The 14,270-nt window shown below is 33.7% G+C and overlaps 1 protein-coding gene across 16 annotated transcripts in view; it reads left to right on the forward strand.

The window, feature by feature from the left end:
• The window catches only part of LOC123551710 (CUGBP Elav-like family member 1), a 165,856-nt gene that overhangs the window by 80,514 nt on the left and 71,072 nt on the right, over positions 1 to 14,270 (forward strand). For all 16 annotated transcript variants that reach the window (XM_053541194.1, XM_053541193.1, XM_053541200.1 and 13 more), the window contains one exon: positions 8,751 to 8,833. In XM_053541194.1, the coding sequence (XP_053397169.1) occupies positions 8,751 to 8,833 (83 nt within the window). The remainder of the gene's footprint in view (positions 1 to 8,750; positions 8,834 to 14,270) is intronic.

The raw sequence follows: 14,270 nt of genomic DNA on the forward strand, positions 1-14,270 counted from the left end.
GCCCCTTAAAGGTCCAAAATTGGCTATTTTGGCTTTTGCAGCCATATAGAGACTTCATTTATGGTTTTATTTGATACAAACTTCCAAAATATCTTCAACAACAATAAATCTTGGATTCCATGACAAATTAGATTCAATTGTAGGTTCCAGAGTTATTTTATATCTGATTACCTCCCCTGATTGTAATCAAAATGGATTTTATCAGTAAGTACTTATAGGACATATTTGAAATTTCATTATTGTCATTAGTTGGACTGAGACAATCAGGGTAGATAACTATGGACTGATTTTATGTCAAATTGCCTCCCTTTATTTCAAATTAAAATGGGTATATCTCCGTAACTAATGAAGATACTGATCTGAAATTTGATTTATGTCAACAGATTTATTTGGCAGATCTTTATTTTGTTCACGTACAATAATTTTCTTTTTAATTACTTCCCTTTTACGTTACTATAAATAGCTTATTGCCGTAGGGAAAAACCGAGACCTCTTTTCTGTGGTACAACATGGATGGTACCTCCAATTTTTAGGTGTATTTTGACATATCTGTACCTTGTAAGAATTTTTTTTTCTTTTTGGTTAAATTTCTTTCCTTTGTTGTTCCTGTCCTTTGGACTTAGATTTTTTTTCTGAGGACCTTCTTGTCCTCAAGTGCAATGATAACAGGTGAGCGATATAGGGCCATCATGGCCCTCTTGTTCACTGGATATTCATGAAATTTGATCAGAATGATTGTTTTGATCAGGTTTGACTAATATTCATCTGGGGTCTTAAACAAGGTCTTTAAAAATACAGAAAAAGTTAGAGAACAGTTTCTTCAGTCACACTTTCAGCAAGATTATTCCAGACGTTCCTCAGGTGGGTTGCCTAGGACCATTTAGCCCTCTTGTTTGTATTAAGAGTATAAATGCTAAATGTTTTGGAATTAATTGGTTAAAATGGAATAGTAAATGTACAGACATTAATTGGTAGCAATTTGCTAAAGCCATCTAATATTTATAATTATGTTATTATGGTAACTTTGTCTCTGCTCTTATATAGAAAAATTGTCTCCAGTAAATTTCCACAGCATTAGATTAATTATGTCAAGTGAAGGAACATTGTTCCTGGGAGATTTAGCTCAGGTTTTGATTATGTTTAGAGGAAGTTGTCACATAATAAAAGTACTGTTTATATTGAGCCATTCTCCATATTGCCATTCTTAGATTATGCTACCTATAATTGTTAAATCATGGTTAATTTTTGTTTAATTAAATTTAGCAGTTCATATAGACAACCAAATCAATGAGTCACTTCATAATGTATATATGTGGTCAGAAATAATTTTCAAATTCATAGAGATACAGTCCGTCAAAGAAAGACAGAAAGGAAGTTGCTCCTAACCGCTGTTCTTGTATTATGAGTACATGTATACCTGGTCACAAGGGGGAAAACTTTGTAATCAAGTTTGAAATTAGGTTAACTGTTTGGTTGGCTAGCCATAAACTAATTACAACCTCCAATAAGTGCAGTGCTGGTTTGGATTTCTATCTCTTCAACACACTTCCCTTTTTGTTGTTTCAGCGCTTTGTTTCATACCAGTCAGTTTGCATTTACTTTCAGTCTGCAGACGGTATATATATTTTATTCCTCCTGGAGACAGAGCTAACAGAGCAAACAATTATTATATTATCAGTTTCCTAGTGTTTCTGGTTAGCACACAAGCTGCTAAATAATTGGTCATTGATACTGGATGGAATATTGACAGTCCTGTCAGCTGCATCTGCCCTAGTGACATGATCAAGCCTTCTGCAGACAATGGCTACCACATTCCAGCAGAGGATAACACTCTCCTTGATATAAAACACTACTTCCTTTACTCAACATTATATTTTGTCTGCCATTCTTTTTGCCAGATCAGTTATTTTGAAAATGAGCAAGATGGCAGATGGCTTAATCTGGCATTTTATAGGAAATTGGTTTAATTCCCTTTAAAGTTCTGTTTATTCTGATTCATTACCGACTTTTAGCTGGTATCCATTTTCAACAGAGGTACAAATCCTATAATTTATAAAAAAACATAATCAAATCTTAAGATTGCAAATCGCTACAAATTGTTCATAATTCTTGAAGATTATAATGACAAGATAATAACAAACAGCAATGCCTTTGAAGCAGTTTTAGAATCAAAACAGCAGTTTTAGTAAAGACAGGATTACTTTAATGCCAGTGTTTATCTCTCTCTTAGAAGAACTTTTTTCAGCTTTTCTTTGGTGGAACAAGTTTCCTGTGAAGAAATTCAATCCATAGTAATGCAAGAATATCTGCAGAAAGAAAATATTGTGGAAGAGTTGCTACTGAATGATGGGATTGAAATGTTTGTGTGTTTTCTGCTGTTCGTGTAACATTGTCTATCAGGTACTGCATGCTTGAGGAGAGTTCTGACAGGCTGTTTATTGTTCTTCCAAAATATTGAATGTTTCTCTGTTAGCAGTTTGTCAGGTTTTAGTCTGTAAGGGTGGGTGATTATCTTTCCTGTAGTAAGGTATAATGATCTCGTACATAACAGCAAATGTAAGAGCCACTGCAAACATTTCTGTTGTCTTATGTCTCCCACACATACTTGAGGAGACATATTGATTTATTGCTGTCAATCTGTCTGTCTTTGCATCTGTCTGTATGTCACAAAGTTTGTCCACGCAAGTCCTAGTTGCTTCCTCAGTTGGCTCTCAGCATTAAGAGAATATCAGTCATCCCCAAGGACTGTTTAGCCCGACGTCAGTATGACATTGTGTCTGGATGGGGTAGCAATGTCACAATATGTCTACAACATGATATTCAAGTTAGGCAGCACTATAAAGTTGCGCAATGTACTCACTCGTGACCGCTTTAAGTAGTCTTTGTCATTTACATGACTGAAAAATTGTTGAAAAAGGCTCTGTTCCCAAACATTGTAACACACGTAACATGAAAATATAACACATATTTATACAACATTCAGTTTCAGTACACTGGTTCATAATGATTTTGTTAAAAGTAACAAATTGTAGTTTCAGTCACTGTTACATAGAAATTATGTGACAGAGATTAATATAAGTGGACAGATAGGTACAGCAAATAGCCCCAATTATTGGCAAAGGGTGTTTTGAGGTCAGTACCTAGAACTTACTGTATGCAGAAAGATTTTCATGAACCATTGAAGTCAGTTGCTTTTGACATGTTCCAGAAAGAAGTGTTTACATTCTAGTAACAAAATAAATATTGTATGTATTATTTTTGTTCTGTGGAAAGTTTATTATAGAACGAACTTGGAAATTATTTAGAATATGAAGAACATAAATGAGATAAAGATATGTTTTTTAGTAAGAACCAATTAGTGTAGTGAAAGATTGAATTGTTTTGGTTTGAGTCAGCCAGTTGCTGCCTCTCTAGTTAGAGATGTGAAGCATTTCCTCCTTGGATTCCAGACATTTCCTTCATTGTTTGTTTCTGCATAATTTGTTGGTAAATGTTGTTTATTCTATACACAACATATCTTTTGTTGTTTGTATATTGGCTACCTGATTAAATCCTGAGTGTTCATAAAAAAACTATTTGGCAGTGATTATAACTAATTGTTTCTATAATGTCTTCATTAACAAAAGTTTAGAAACCATTTGGAAAGCAAGCCCAGATAGGGTAACATTGTAGCATTATTTGTTAATAGATTGTTTATAAAGACATTAATACCGTGTTCAGACTACGTTTTTTATCCTACATTGACTTGGGTTTATTTTTTAAACTGGTTTGCGTCCACACTATATGTGGTGTAAAACGTGAATTTTGTAAAGGTCTAGTGGTTTCTGTAATGTAGCATTAAAACTACCTCGGGAGGTGGTTTTAATACTACATTAAAAAGTAATGCTACATTATTTTACAAATGTGAACGCAAATGTGGGTTATAACTGGTTTTACAACCCCAAATCCACAGATCTTACCTTTTGGAGGAAGAATACCATGTGTTTCTCTTTTGTATCAAACAATTGATGATGTGGCTGGCAAAAGTAATTGGACTGTTGTTGAAACAAAAACATTAAATTGCGATATGGAGTCATGCTGACGCTCAAAATGGACAATAGATGGAATGAACAGAAATTCTTAGATGAACACAGAAGTTTAAATATTGATGACCCCTTCTTGTTTCTGTTAGCCTCAATTCTTTGTAACCTTTTTGCTTATTGCAAGATATTTGTTAACTTCCAACATTACATGTGTATATCTAAACCACATTTCTTTGCCAAGTGTGGACGCAAACTAGATTATATTTTGATGGGTTTTGAATGTCGAATACCAATTATAGCCAATTAGTGCCTAATAAAAATAAAACCGTTCTGCTGGTGTGAACACGGTATTAGTGTGTCTGTTTTACATTTTATAACTGGATTTTCTTCATGATTTGATAATGATTATGTCCATGTAATAGTCATAATGTAAAGGTATATTAGACTCATGTCTTATAAAACTGAAACAGGGTTAAAGAACCGACAGGGACAAGCAAGTTCCAAGAATGCAGCTTTGGCATTACATAAAATATTTAGTCTTTATTGTACATACATTAAAATAAATTCAGATATTATACACAGTCATTCAATACATTAGAATTTGAAGAGACTTGTATCTTATTAAACTGTATCTATCACTTATACCTTCTTACAAAGATTAAAATCTCATGTTGCTGGGAATCATTCATTAAAACTCAGCTGATATCAGGTATAATAAATAAAATGAACAATGACAAATGGTATTAGAACTCAGTTAAAAATGAGATGTTATGTATGTCTAAATCAACAGTTTCTGAAGAAGTACATAATGATTCGAATTATAATTAATGTTCTTCGTTGTTCTTTGTTCTCATTAGCAATGACAAATTTATTTTGGGGTTGATGTGGTACAAGAGCAAGACAAGAGACAACCATAGGTTTGAGTTATAACGCTATTATTTCATTTTTGTCAAGCCCGCTTGCGGATGCGGAGATATAGTTGTCCAAATGGCTGTTCGGTGTAATAATGTGCGTGAGTGCGAGCACACGATTGGTACCTTAGGTGGTAGGAGGTGTGGCCTAGGACAGTAGAAATCCTTTGTATTCATTCTGTAACCACTTAATTCTTTTGTTCCTTAAGTGGTCATTCTATTGTTTTTAAACAATGGAATGACCACCTAATACATGAATCGTATGGGTGTCCGTGCATGCGTCCAACTGGATGTGTTTGTCTGGACCACAACTTTGACATGCATTGAGCAATCTGGTGTATATTTTGCATGAATGTTAACCTCAGTGAGAGGGAGTGTCCTGCACAAACCCCAGGTTCCTATCTCAAAGGTCAAGGTCACAGTTGGAGGTCAAAGGTAATGTCAGATCTTGTCCAGCCCATAACTTTGACATGCATTGAGGAATTTTGTTTATATTTTGCATGAATGTTAACCTCAGTGAGACAAAATGTCATGCGCAAACCCCAGGTTCCTATTTCAGATGTCAAGGTCACAGTTGGAGGTCAAAGGTCATGTCAGATCTTATCCGGCCCATAACTTTGACATGCATTGAGGAATCTTGTGTATACTTTGCATGAATGTTTATCTCAATGAGACTGACTCTGTCTCAAAGGTCAAGGTCACAGTTATGGGTCAAAGGGCGGGCTTGACATGTTGCCCATGGGCATCTAGTTTTATGGTAAAAAATGTAAAATAATAAAAAACATAATGCATTCACCAGGAATAAGACTTAGTACTGCTGTAGAGACTATAATAAATCCTTATAGAATGTTTTTTATGGACTTGATGGCATTCATTAAAGATACAGTGATTTGTTTATGGGCACTGTGGCACTAAATTCACAATTCACAAAGGTTTATCATTTTGTTACATCTGGAAAGCTCATTCCATAGTCTCTTTATAATTTGTGTTAAATATACTAACATCAAAACAAACAAAAAAACGTGAAGAAATGAAGGGGTTTATTTTGGTGTCGGGGAGACAGTAATAACTGGAAACATTTTTTTTTGTGTCATAGGATTTTGAGAGACAACATTTTTACAGATTAACTGGTGATTTGATAATGTGAGCATTTCTATAGACAAAATGTTTTCCATATTCAGATATTTATTGGATGTCAAATCATATACTGTTTATTTGTAACCTGTATATTAACCTAGCATCGAATTTCTGAGAAAAATAAGGGAAAAATGTCTCTTACTATTTACTAGTCTGTGGTTAGGCATCAAGTGATATTAGTAGCAATTCCAGATCAATTAAGTTATGTTAATGGAGTATTTATAGCTGTTGGTAACCTCTAGTTATTTAGCACTTATCTCATGGCTTTGTATTACTAATGTAGTTGCCTAGATAGTTAGGTCCGCAATTTCTGGCATGATGTATTCATACATAAGTCGGTATATTTTGACATTAGCTTCAGAATTCCAGTTTCTGACTGGCCAGTTCTTGGCATTATAGTCTTGAGTTTAAACCAGTGGGAAATTTTCCATTGTAGTCTGCCTGTATATAGTCAGTTACTGTTAGCACACAGAAATCTTACTGACTGGAAGTCTAGGTGGGCAAAGGTTTTCCTGGACTTTGACCTTAAACTTCACTGTGTACACTGTGTATGAACTTTAATCAAGAAATAGAAATAATAAAAACACAGTCGACTTCAGTTAAATTGAGTCTCATTGGAGCAATTCGATTAAATGCATAAGGTGCATGCATCTACTGATTTTTGCAAGCAGAACAGAGTTCTCATTAAGGGAATGTTTCAATTGGTTATTTCAGCTTGTAACCATTCTTTATGAAATGTATTTTGAGAAACTTTTTAGACCAAGTTTCTTGCAAGTCATTATCCTTGCAATTTAGTTAAAAGCAGTCTGAATATTATATTGTGTGGGAAATTTTCATTTTTTAGACACTGTAAATTATCTGTTCCTTGTGACAAGATATCCTGTTGACAGAATTGTCAGCTTTGATATTAAATTTCTTTTATGCCTGTCATGTGTTAACTTCTGTGACATTTAACCCTTAGCCTGCTGCAGGCGAATTTAACAGCCTTTGCAAACAGCTTGGAACCAGATCAGACGCCGATTAAATCGGCGTCTGATCAGGTTCCAAGCTGTTTGCTACTCTGACAATATTTCTTCCAATTTTGGAGCAAATTGAATGAACTTAACAATTTTAGCAGACGACATTTCCAGCAGACGACAATTTACCTAGCATGCTAAAGTTTAAAAGAGTTTTTTCTAAGTATCCACACCATCTTTATAGTGCAGTTGTGTTATATTTGACAGTCTTATGACGCTGCATCATGTTCAGTGACATTTATCCATGGTGACATTCTGGTTATGATGTGTACTGTTTCATGACATTTGTCACCATTGATATTTTGTGCTTCATGACATCTGTCCTTGGTAACATGCTGAAAATGATGTTTTATGTTCCATGACATTTATCCATGGTGACATTCTGATAATGATATTTAATATTTCATGACATTTATCCATGGTGACATGCTGATAATGATAATTTATGTTCCATGACATTTATCCATGGTGACATTCTGATAATGATATTTATTATTTCATGACATTTATCCATGGTGACATGCTGATAATGATAATTTATGTTCCATGACATTTATCCATGGTGACATTTTGATAATGATGTTTAATATTTCATGACATTTATCCATGGTGACATGCTGATAATGATATTTAATATTTCATGACATTTATCCATGGTGACATGCTGATAATGATGTTTTATGTTCCATGACATTTATCCATGGTGACATTCTGATAATGATATTTAATATTTCATGACATTTATCCATGGTGACATGCTGATAATGGTATTTAATATTTCATGACATTTATCCATGGTGACATTCTAATAACGATACTTTGTTTCATGACATTTATCCATGGTGACATTCTGATAATGATGTTTTATGTTCCATGACATTTATCCATGGTGACATTTTGATAACGATATTTAATATTTCATGACATTTATCCATGGTGACATTCTGAAAATGATATTTTGTTTTATGACATTTATCCATGGCGACATTTTGATAATGATACTGCATGCTCCATGACATTTATCCATGGTGACATTCTGATAATGATATTTAATATTTCATGACATTTATCCATGGTGACATGCTGATAATGGTATTTAATATTTCATGACATTTATCCATGGTGACATTCTAATAACGATACTTTGTTTCATGACATTTATCCATGGTGACATTCTGATAATGATGTTTTATGTTCCATGACATTTATCCATGGTGACATTCTGATAACGATATTTAATATTTCATGACATTTATCCATGGTGACATGCTGATAATGGTATTTAATATTTCATGACATTTATCCATGGTGACATTCTGAAAATGATATTTTGTTTTATGACATTTATCCATGGCGACATTTTGATAATGATACTGCATGCTCCATGACATTTATCCATGGTGACATGCTGATAATGGTATTTTATGTTTCATGACATTTTATCCACAGTGACATGCTGATAATGATATTGCATGCTCCATGACATTTATTCATGGTGACATTCTCACAATGACATGTCTGAATGATACAGTTTTGTGGCGCCCTGTGTAATATATCCCCTCTGACATTCCGATACTTCCATGATATTTTTGCTACTGTGATTTTTTCTAACACATGCATAATTTCTTGTGACATTTTATCAATATATTTTGGTATATTTTCAGGGTGCTGTTTTGTTACATTTTACACAAGAAAATCTGCATTAGATGCACAGAATGCCTTACACAATATAAAAACTATGCCTGGGGTGAGTAGTTGTTAAACATATTTGAGCGGCACCATGAGAAAACCAACATAGTGCATTTGTGACCAGCATGGATCCAGACCAGCCTGCGCGCAGGCTGGTCTGGATCCATGCTGTTCGCTAACAGTTTCTGTAATTGTAATAGGCTATGAAAGCGAACAGCATGGATCCTGATCAGACTGCGGGGATATGCAGGCTGGTCTGGATCCATGCTGGTCGCAGACGCACTATGTTGGTTTTCTTGTGGTGTGGCTCATTTGGTAAATTTCATACTACATTGTATAAGAACATTATAATATTTTGTAAATACTAAAAACGGGTTTCATGAAAATGGATTTTCTTGGTGAATACCAGCCATATTGGATTTGATATGGTAAGTTTCTGCATGCTTTCCTTTAAGAGCAGTGTTGGAATTTTTATTTCCTAACCAGACAGGCTGAAGATACATCATTCTTTGGCACATTCAGGTACGTATGCACTGGGGAATGGTTTCTAAATGGTCAGGAAATATGGATCATACTGTTCCGGCACTTTAGGAATGTGCTGATGATTTGTTTAAAAAAAAACATTCCTAGGTAGAAGTAGCAAATGTTATTACATGGGAAAAAAACCTTGTCCTGGTTGGAGAACTTTCAGAAAACTTTACCATTCTCTCAGTTGTTTGACGAAAAGTCATTGCTAAATATATATAGACCATAACATGCAAGAAAGTACTTTACATCTATATAGGCAATGTGTGTTTGTGACTTGTTCTGTTATTGACTGTAGCCATTACTGATGAGAGATTGGCATGATGGCCTAGAGTTAACACCTTATTTAGTAGCTTCATTACAGTGATAATAGAGACATATTGACCAATGTGTTGACAACTTCATTAACTCCACTCGTGATGGGCAACTGTGCTGCTATTCCAGTTCTCTGAATGTGGATAATGGTAATTTCAGCTGAATTCTGCGGATAGCTAGGCGTAACATATAGAAATCTGAGAAAGATGAGGTAACATTGGATGCATAGTGGTGAAATTGCGTTAACACTCGGTTATAATGTGAAATCATTATTTATTTAAACTTTGAAAAGAATTCTTCATTGTTTGAAGGGGAAGCAGTCAACTTGTTGAGAGGACTCCTGAGTTTCTCCCTGGCCATTTCATACCAGGGACGTGAAAAATGGTAGTAGAGGCACTTCCTCATTTGGCGCTTAATTAGCATTAAGAGGATAGCATTAGGACATTGAGGCAACACTATAAAGTTGGGCACTGTGCTTACTGCTGCAAGCAGACACCATCGTTTATATCAAAAAATGTTGAAAAAGACACTTAACCAGAACACGCACAATATAATATACTATGGTTATATGTATTGAAGATGAAACTGTGTGATTTCCTATTTTCGTTTCCAATTATCAACTCCATTTTGAGCATTGTGTTTGGCAGAAAACAAAGCATCAGGGAATGGTCAGTTCATTGGTTGCAATACATTTGATTGCTTGAGACTATTATATTTATTGAACAAAGGCCAAAATGTCTGTTCCTTCTGATTGATGATTTATATCAGACAAATCTCTGACTGCCTGCTTCAATCAAAATGTCAAATTTTGAACAAATAAGTAAGGACATACTTTTTATGGCATAAATATTGACTGTATGGTAGCATGTCTGTCTGTGAATCGCCTATTTTAGCTGAAACAACAGCATGCGCTGTATCTGAGCTAACAGAGATATATTTCAGCCATGTATCTGAGTTGATATTATTAACTGAGATTTTGACTTTTTCTGTCTGCATCTCTAAACTGACACAAACATAGACATGGTTTGGTTCTGTCATTGATTTTTTTTTTTCAGTCGGAATCAAAGCTTGCACACACAAGGTGCTATAAACAGCTATCTCTGCCAGTCTAAACTTACACAAACACAATCTTGTAAGATGTTTCTCACTATGAATTTAAGCTAACACAAACACAGTCATATCATAATAATGACACAGACAGTCCTGTAAACTGTGTGTCTGCCTATAAATGGCACTATGGTAGCCTCTACAGCTTTTTGCCTATGCTAAATCTTCAAAGTAAACCTGCGAAAGTCATGAAAAAGGACCACATGAACGGCATGCACAGTGGACAGTTCAGCGCCTTTCCAAACTCACCATTGTAAAGGAACTTTTACATATATTCATTTTGATGTGTTTGCATTTAATTAATGTCCCAGTGCTGAAATTTACCTAACTTTTGAAAGGTTAACTTAGTTTTCAGGAATTTTTTAATTGTTTTCCTCCAGAGTTCAAGCATGTATTATTAGATTGACAACTTGAAATATTTAAATTTAACATGTGTGATTTTTGAGTGGGCTAAACGATGAAATCGTTTTGACGAGTCCTTGCTGTCCAGCGATTCTCTAAGTCTAAATGGACCAAATAACACAGTGAAGGGATGACTAGTTCCATAAGATTTCTCAAACTTCAAACAGTTCACTGCATGAACTAAGTTAAGTTGTGTGAATTCCCTTTGCTATGACCAATATACGATGTAATCTGTCATATTTATGACTTGTAATTGTGCAATACTGGAATGTAACTCATTAAGCATAAATGTGCATTTTATGAATTGCGCAGGCTTACAAAGCTTGCATAACATCCAGCGAAAGACAAAAAATAGTTCCACAGGGCTCCAGATAAGATGCGTATTAGCGTAAATTACGTATAGAAATAATGCAAATACACATGTCTAATAATTTCTAAGCGTATAAAAACGTATATAAAATTACAGAAATGCACACAATGTTTTTTTAAAAACAAAATCTGAATCGTCTGGATGCGTTAGGTAACATAGCCGATCCCGATCAGCCTTAATTCTCACACATTGAACGTATACACGCATCGTATGATTTCTATAAACATTGTGTGGGTTTCTACACGGATATCTTTCTACACACACACGTGAATTTTGCAGTCAGTAAACGGATAAATTATCGGAAGAAGAAGCTCTTACTGGTTTGTTTAGTTACTACAGATATTAAAAATGATTTTAATTCTTATTTTTCGAGAAATAAACAAATCGGCGAAACATTAAATTGTATTTTCTTGTAGTTTTGAAATCGAAAGTAGATCGTCTATGTTTAGCTGCTTTCACGAAACGAAACAACTTTTTTATGAAAAGATTTAAATAAGAGGTAATTTAACCGTAAACTTCAATGTCAGATACTGCCAGTTGCTGCTAAATGTCTACGTATCATCACAATTTGTAAAGTACAATGCTTTAGGGTATAGCGGATTTTAGGGTATAGAGGATAGATTGAGAAATTTTATCTTTAGACTTGAATTATTGTCTAAATTTTCATATCATTCTTTTACTGGCATGCAAACAGACATTCTGGCATACATTTTAAAGATTTGCTTGTTATGTTATTTGTCATATGTCATCAGATATAAAATAAAGCTATAGACTGAATCAGTGTATATGTTAAAAACGTCAGTGCATGAAAAGTATTTGATAGAAATTTAAAAAGCTGATTTTTTAAAAAAGAGAATACATTATTATTCTGATTTATAGTAAAGAAATTTTGGAAAGTTTATTAAGATGTGGATTTTAAACTAATAATGGAAAAAATGACCAAAGCTATCCTGTACACCCTAAATCAGCGCATGTGTAAACAATGGAATGGAGAGAAAATACACATGAATTTCAATGTTTTGAGAAAAATGGATGTTTTCTGTCTGATATACTGAAAAGAAACTACTATTTTCATTTCTTTAAATTGGAATGCAGGAAAAATTAGTTAGCTATCCGCTATACCCTAAAGCACCGTATATTGTTGAAAATGGAGAAAAGTGTAATCGTATCCGGATATAATATTTTGGGTAAATATCGAGCTGTGTTATGAAATTTTAACATTCATGTAACATACATGATAGATATTATTGTAACAGAAATGATTCTAGAATTTATTTTTATTACACCTACATATAATCTATGTCAGACTGGTATTCTAGTCCTGAGGCATGATCTGAAAGTAAAAGGATGAAGTGACAGTCATACTTTGGATATTGTAATACTAGAAAGAATCTATATCATAAACTTTCTGGAATTTTGACTGGTTTGGATAATTTGCTTATGATTCAGGTTCGCAAAAAAATGAAACCGTCACCCATTCTACTTTTCATGATGACACATGGCTTGATTTTTGCAGTCATTAAGCGGATAAATTATCCCGAGAAAGAGCTCTTACTGATTTGTTTAATTACTACTGATTTTAAAAATGATTTTATTTCTTATTTTTCGAGAAATAAACAAATCGGCGAAACATTAAATTGTATTTTCTTGTAGTTTTTGAAATCAAAAGTAGATCCTGTTAGAGTGCTTTGACGAAACGAAACAATTTTTTTTTATGAAATGATTTAAATAATTTCACCGTAAACTTCAATGTCAGATACTGCCAGTTGCTGCTAAACTGTCTTCATATCATCACAATTTGTAAAACATATTGTTGAAACTGGAGATTTTGGCAGTATAAAAGAGAGTGTAATCATATCCGGATATAATATTTTGGGTAAATATCGAGCTGTGTTATGAAATTTAAACATTAAAGTAACAGACATGATAGATATTATTGTAACAGAAATGATTCTAGAATTTATTTTTATAATACATACATAGAATCAATATCAGACTTATATTCTAGTCAAAACGGATAATTGAAAGTACATAGACTTGGGGGACTACTGACATGGTTTTGAAGAGGTTAACAGGTCTGAAATTGAATAAATGATGGTTTTAACTAAAAAAGAACTGCATTTATTAATATTGGTTATCTTTTCCGAAATTGGTAGCTAGTCCGAGTAACTTCTCTTAGTTTCGAATGCGCAATTTTCCTGTCAGTGTAAACATTCATGACACTATATATTGACACTCAGCAACATTTACATATCTTTAAACGCAAAAGTAAGTATACTTTAAATTCACATCCCTTATAATATGATTGAACAATACCTAGCGTGTGACACGGTTATTGCCAGGCCCCTTATCTGTAAAATATCTGAACAGTTCTTTCATCCATCCGTTACAAATTGTATGTGGCAATTCGCGCTATAAAATTTCAATATATAAATTTTCATATTCAAATTTTATCATGTGCGAATATATACCAGCCGATAATTGCCTGTTTTGGTAATGCCGGAGGCAAATGTTTACTGGAAAAATATTTATAGTCATGGGCAGTATCTTAGTGTCACCTGTCAAATTGTAGTTTGTACTTTCAACATTTTTATTTTAGCGAACCACTCTTCAATTTTAGAGATATATATTGTATAATACTTGTTAAATACTTGTATAATGTCAATCAAAGTTTTACTAGGCATCGATTGAATGTCCATTTCATCTCTTGTAACAAAATCTCTGTTCAGTTGGGGAAAAAAACTAAAACCAAACTGAAACTGGTAGACTATACTAC

The sequence above is a fragment of the Mercenaria mercenaria genome, chromosome 4, assembly GCF_021730395.1.
Source record: "Mercenaria mercenaria strain notata chromosome 4, MADL_Memer_1, whole genome shotgun sequence".
Taxonomy (NCBI): domain Eukaryota; kingdom Metazoa; phylum Mollusca; class Bivalvia; order Venerida; family Veneridae; genus Mercenaria; species Mercenaria mercenaria.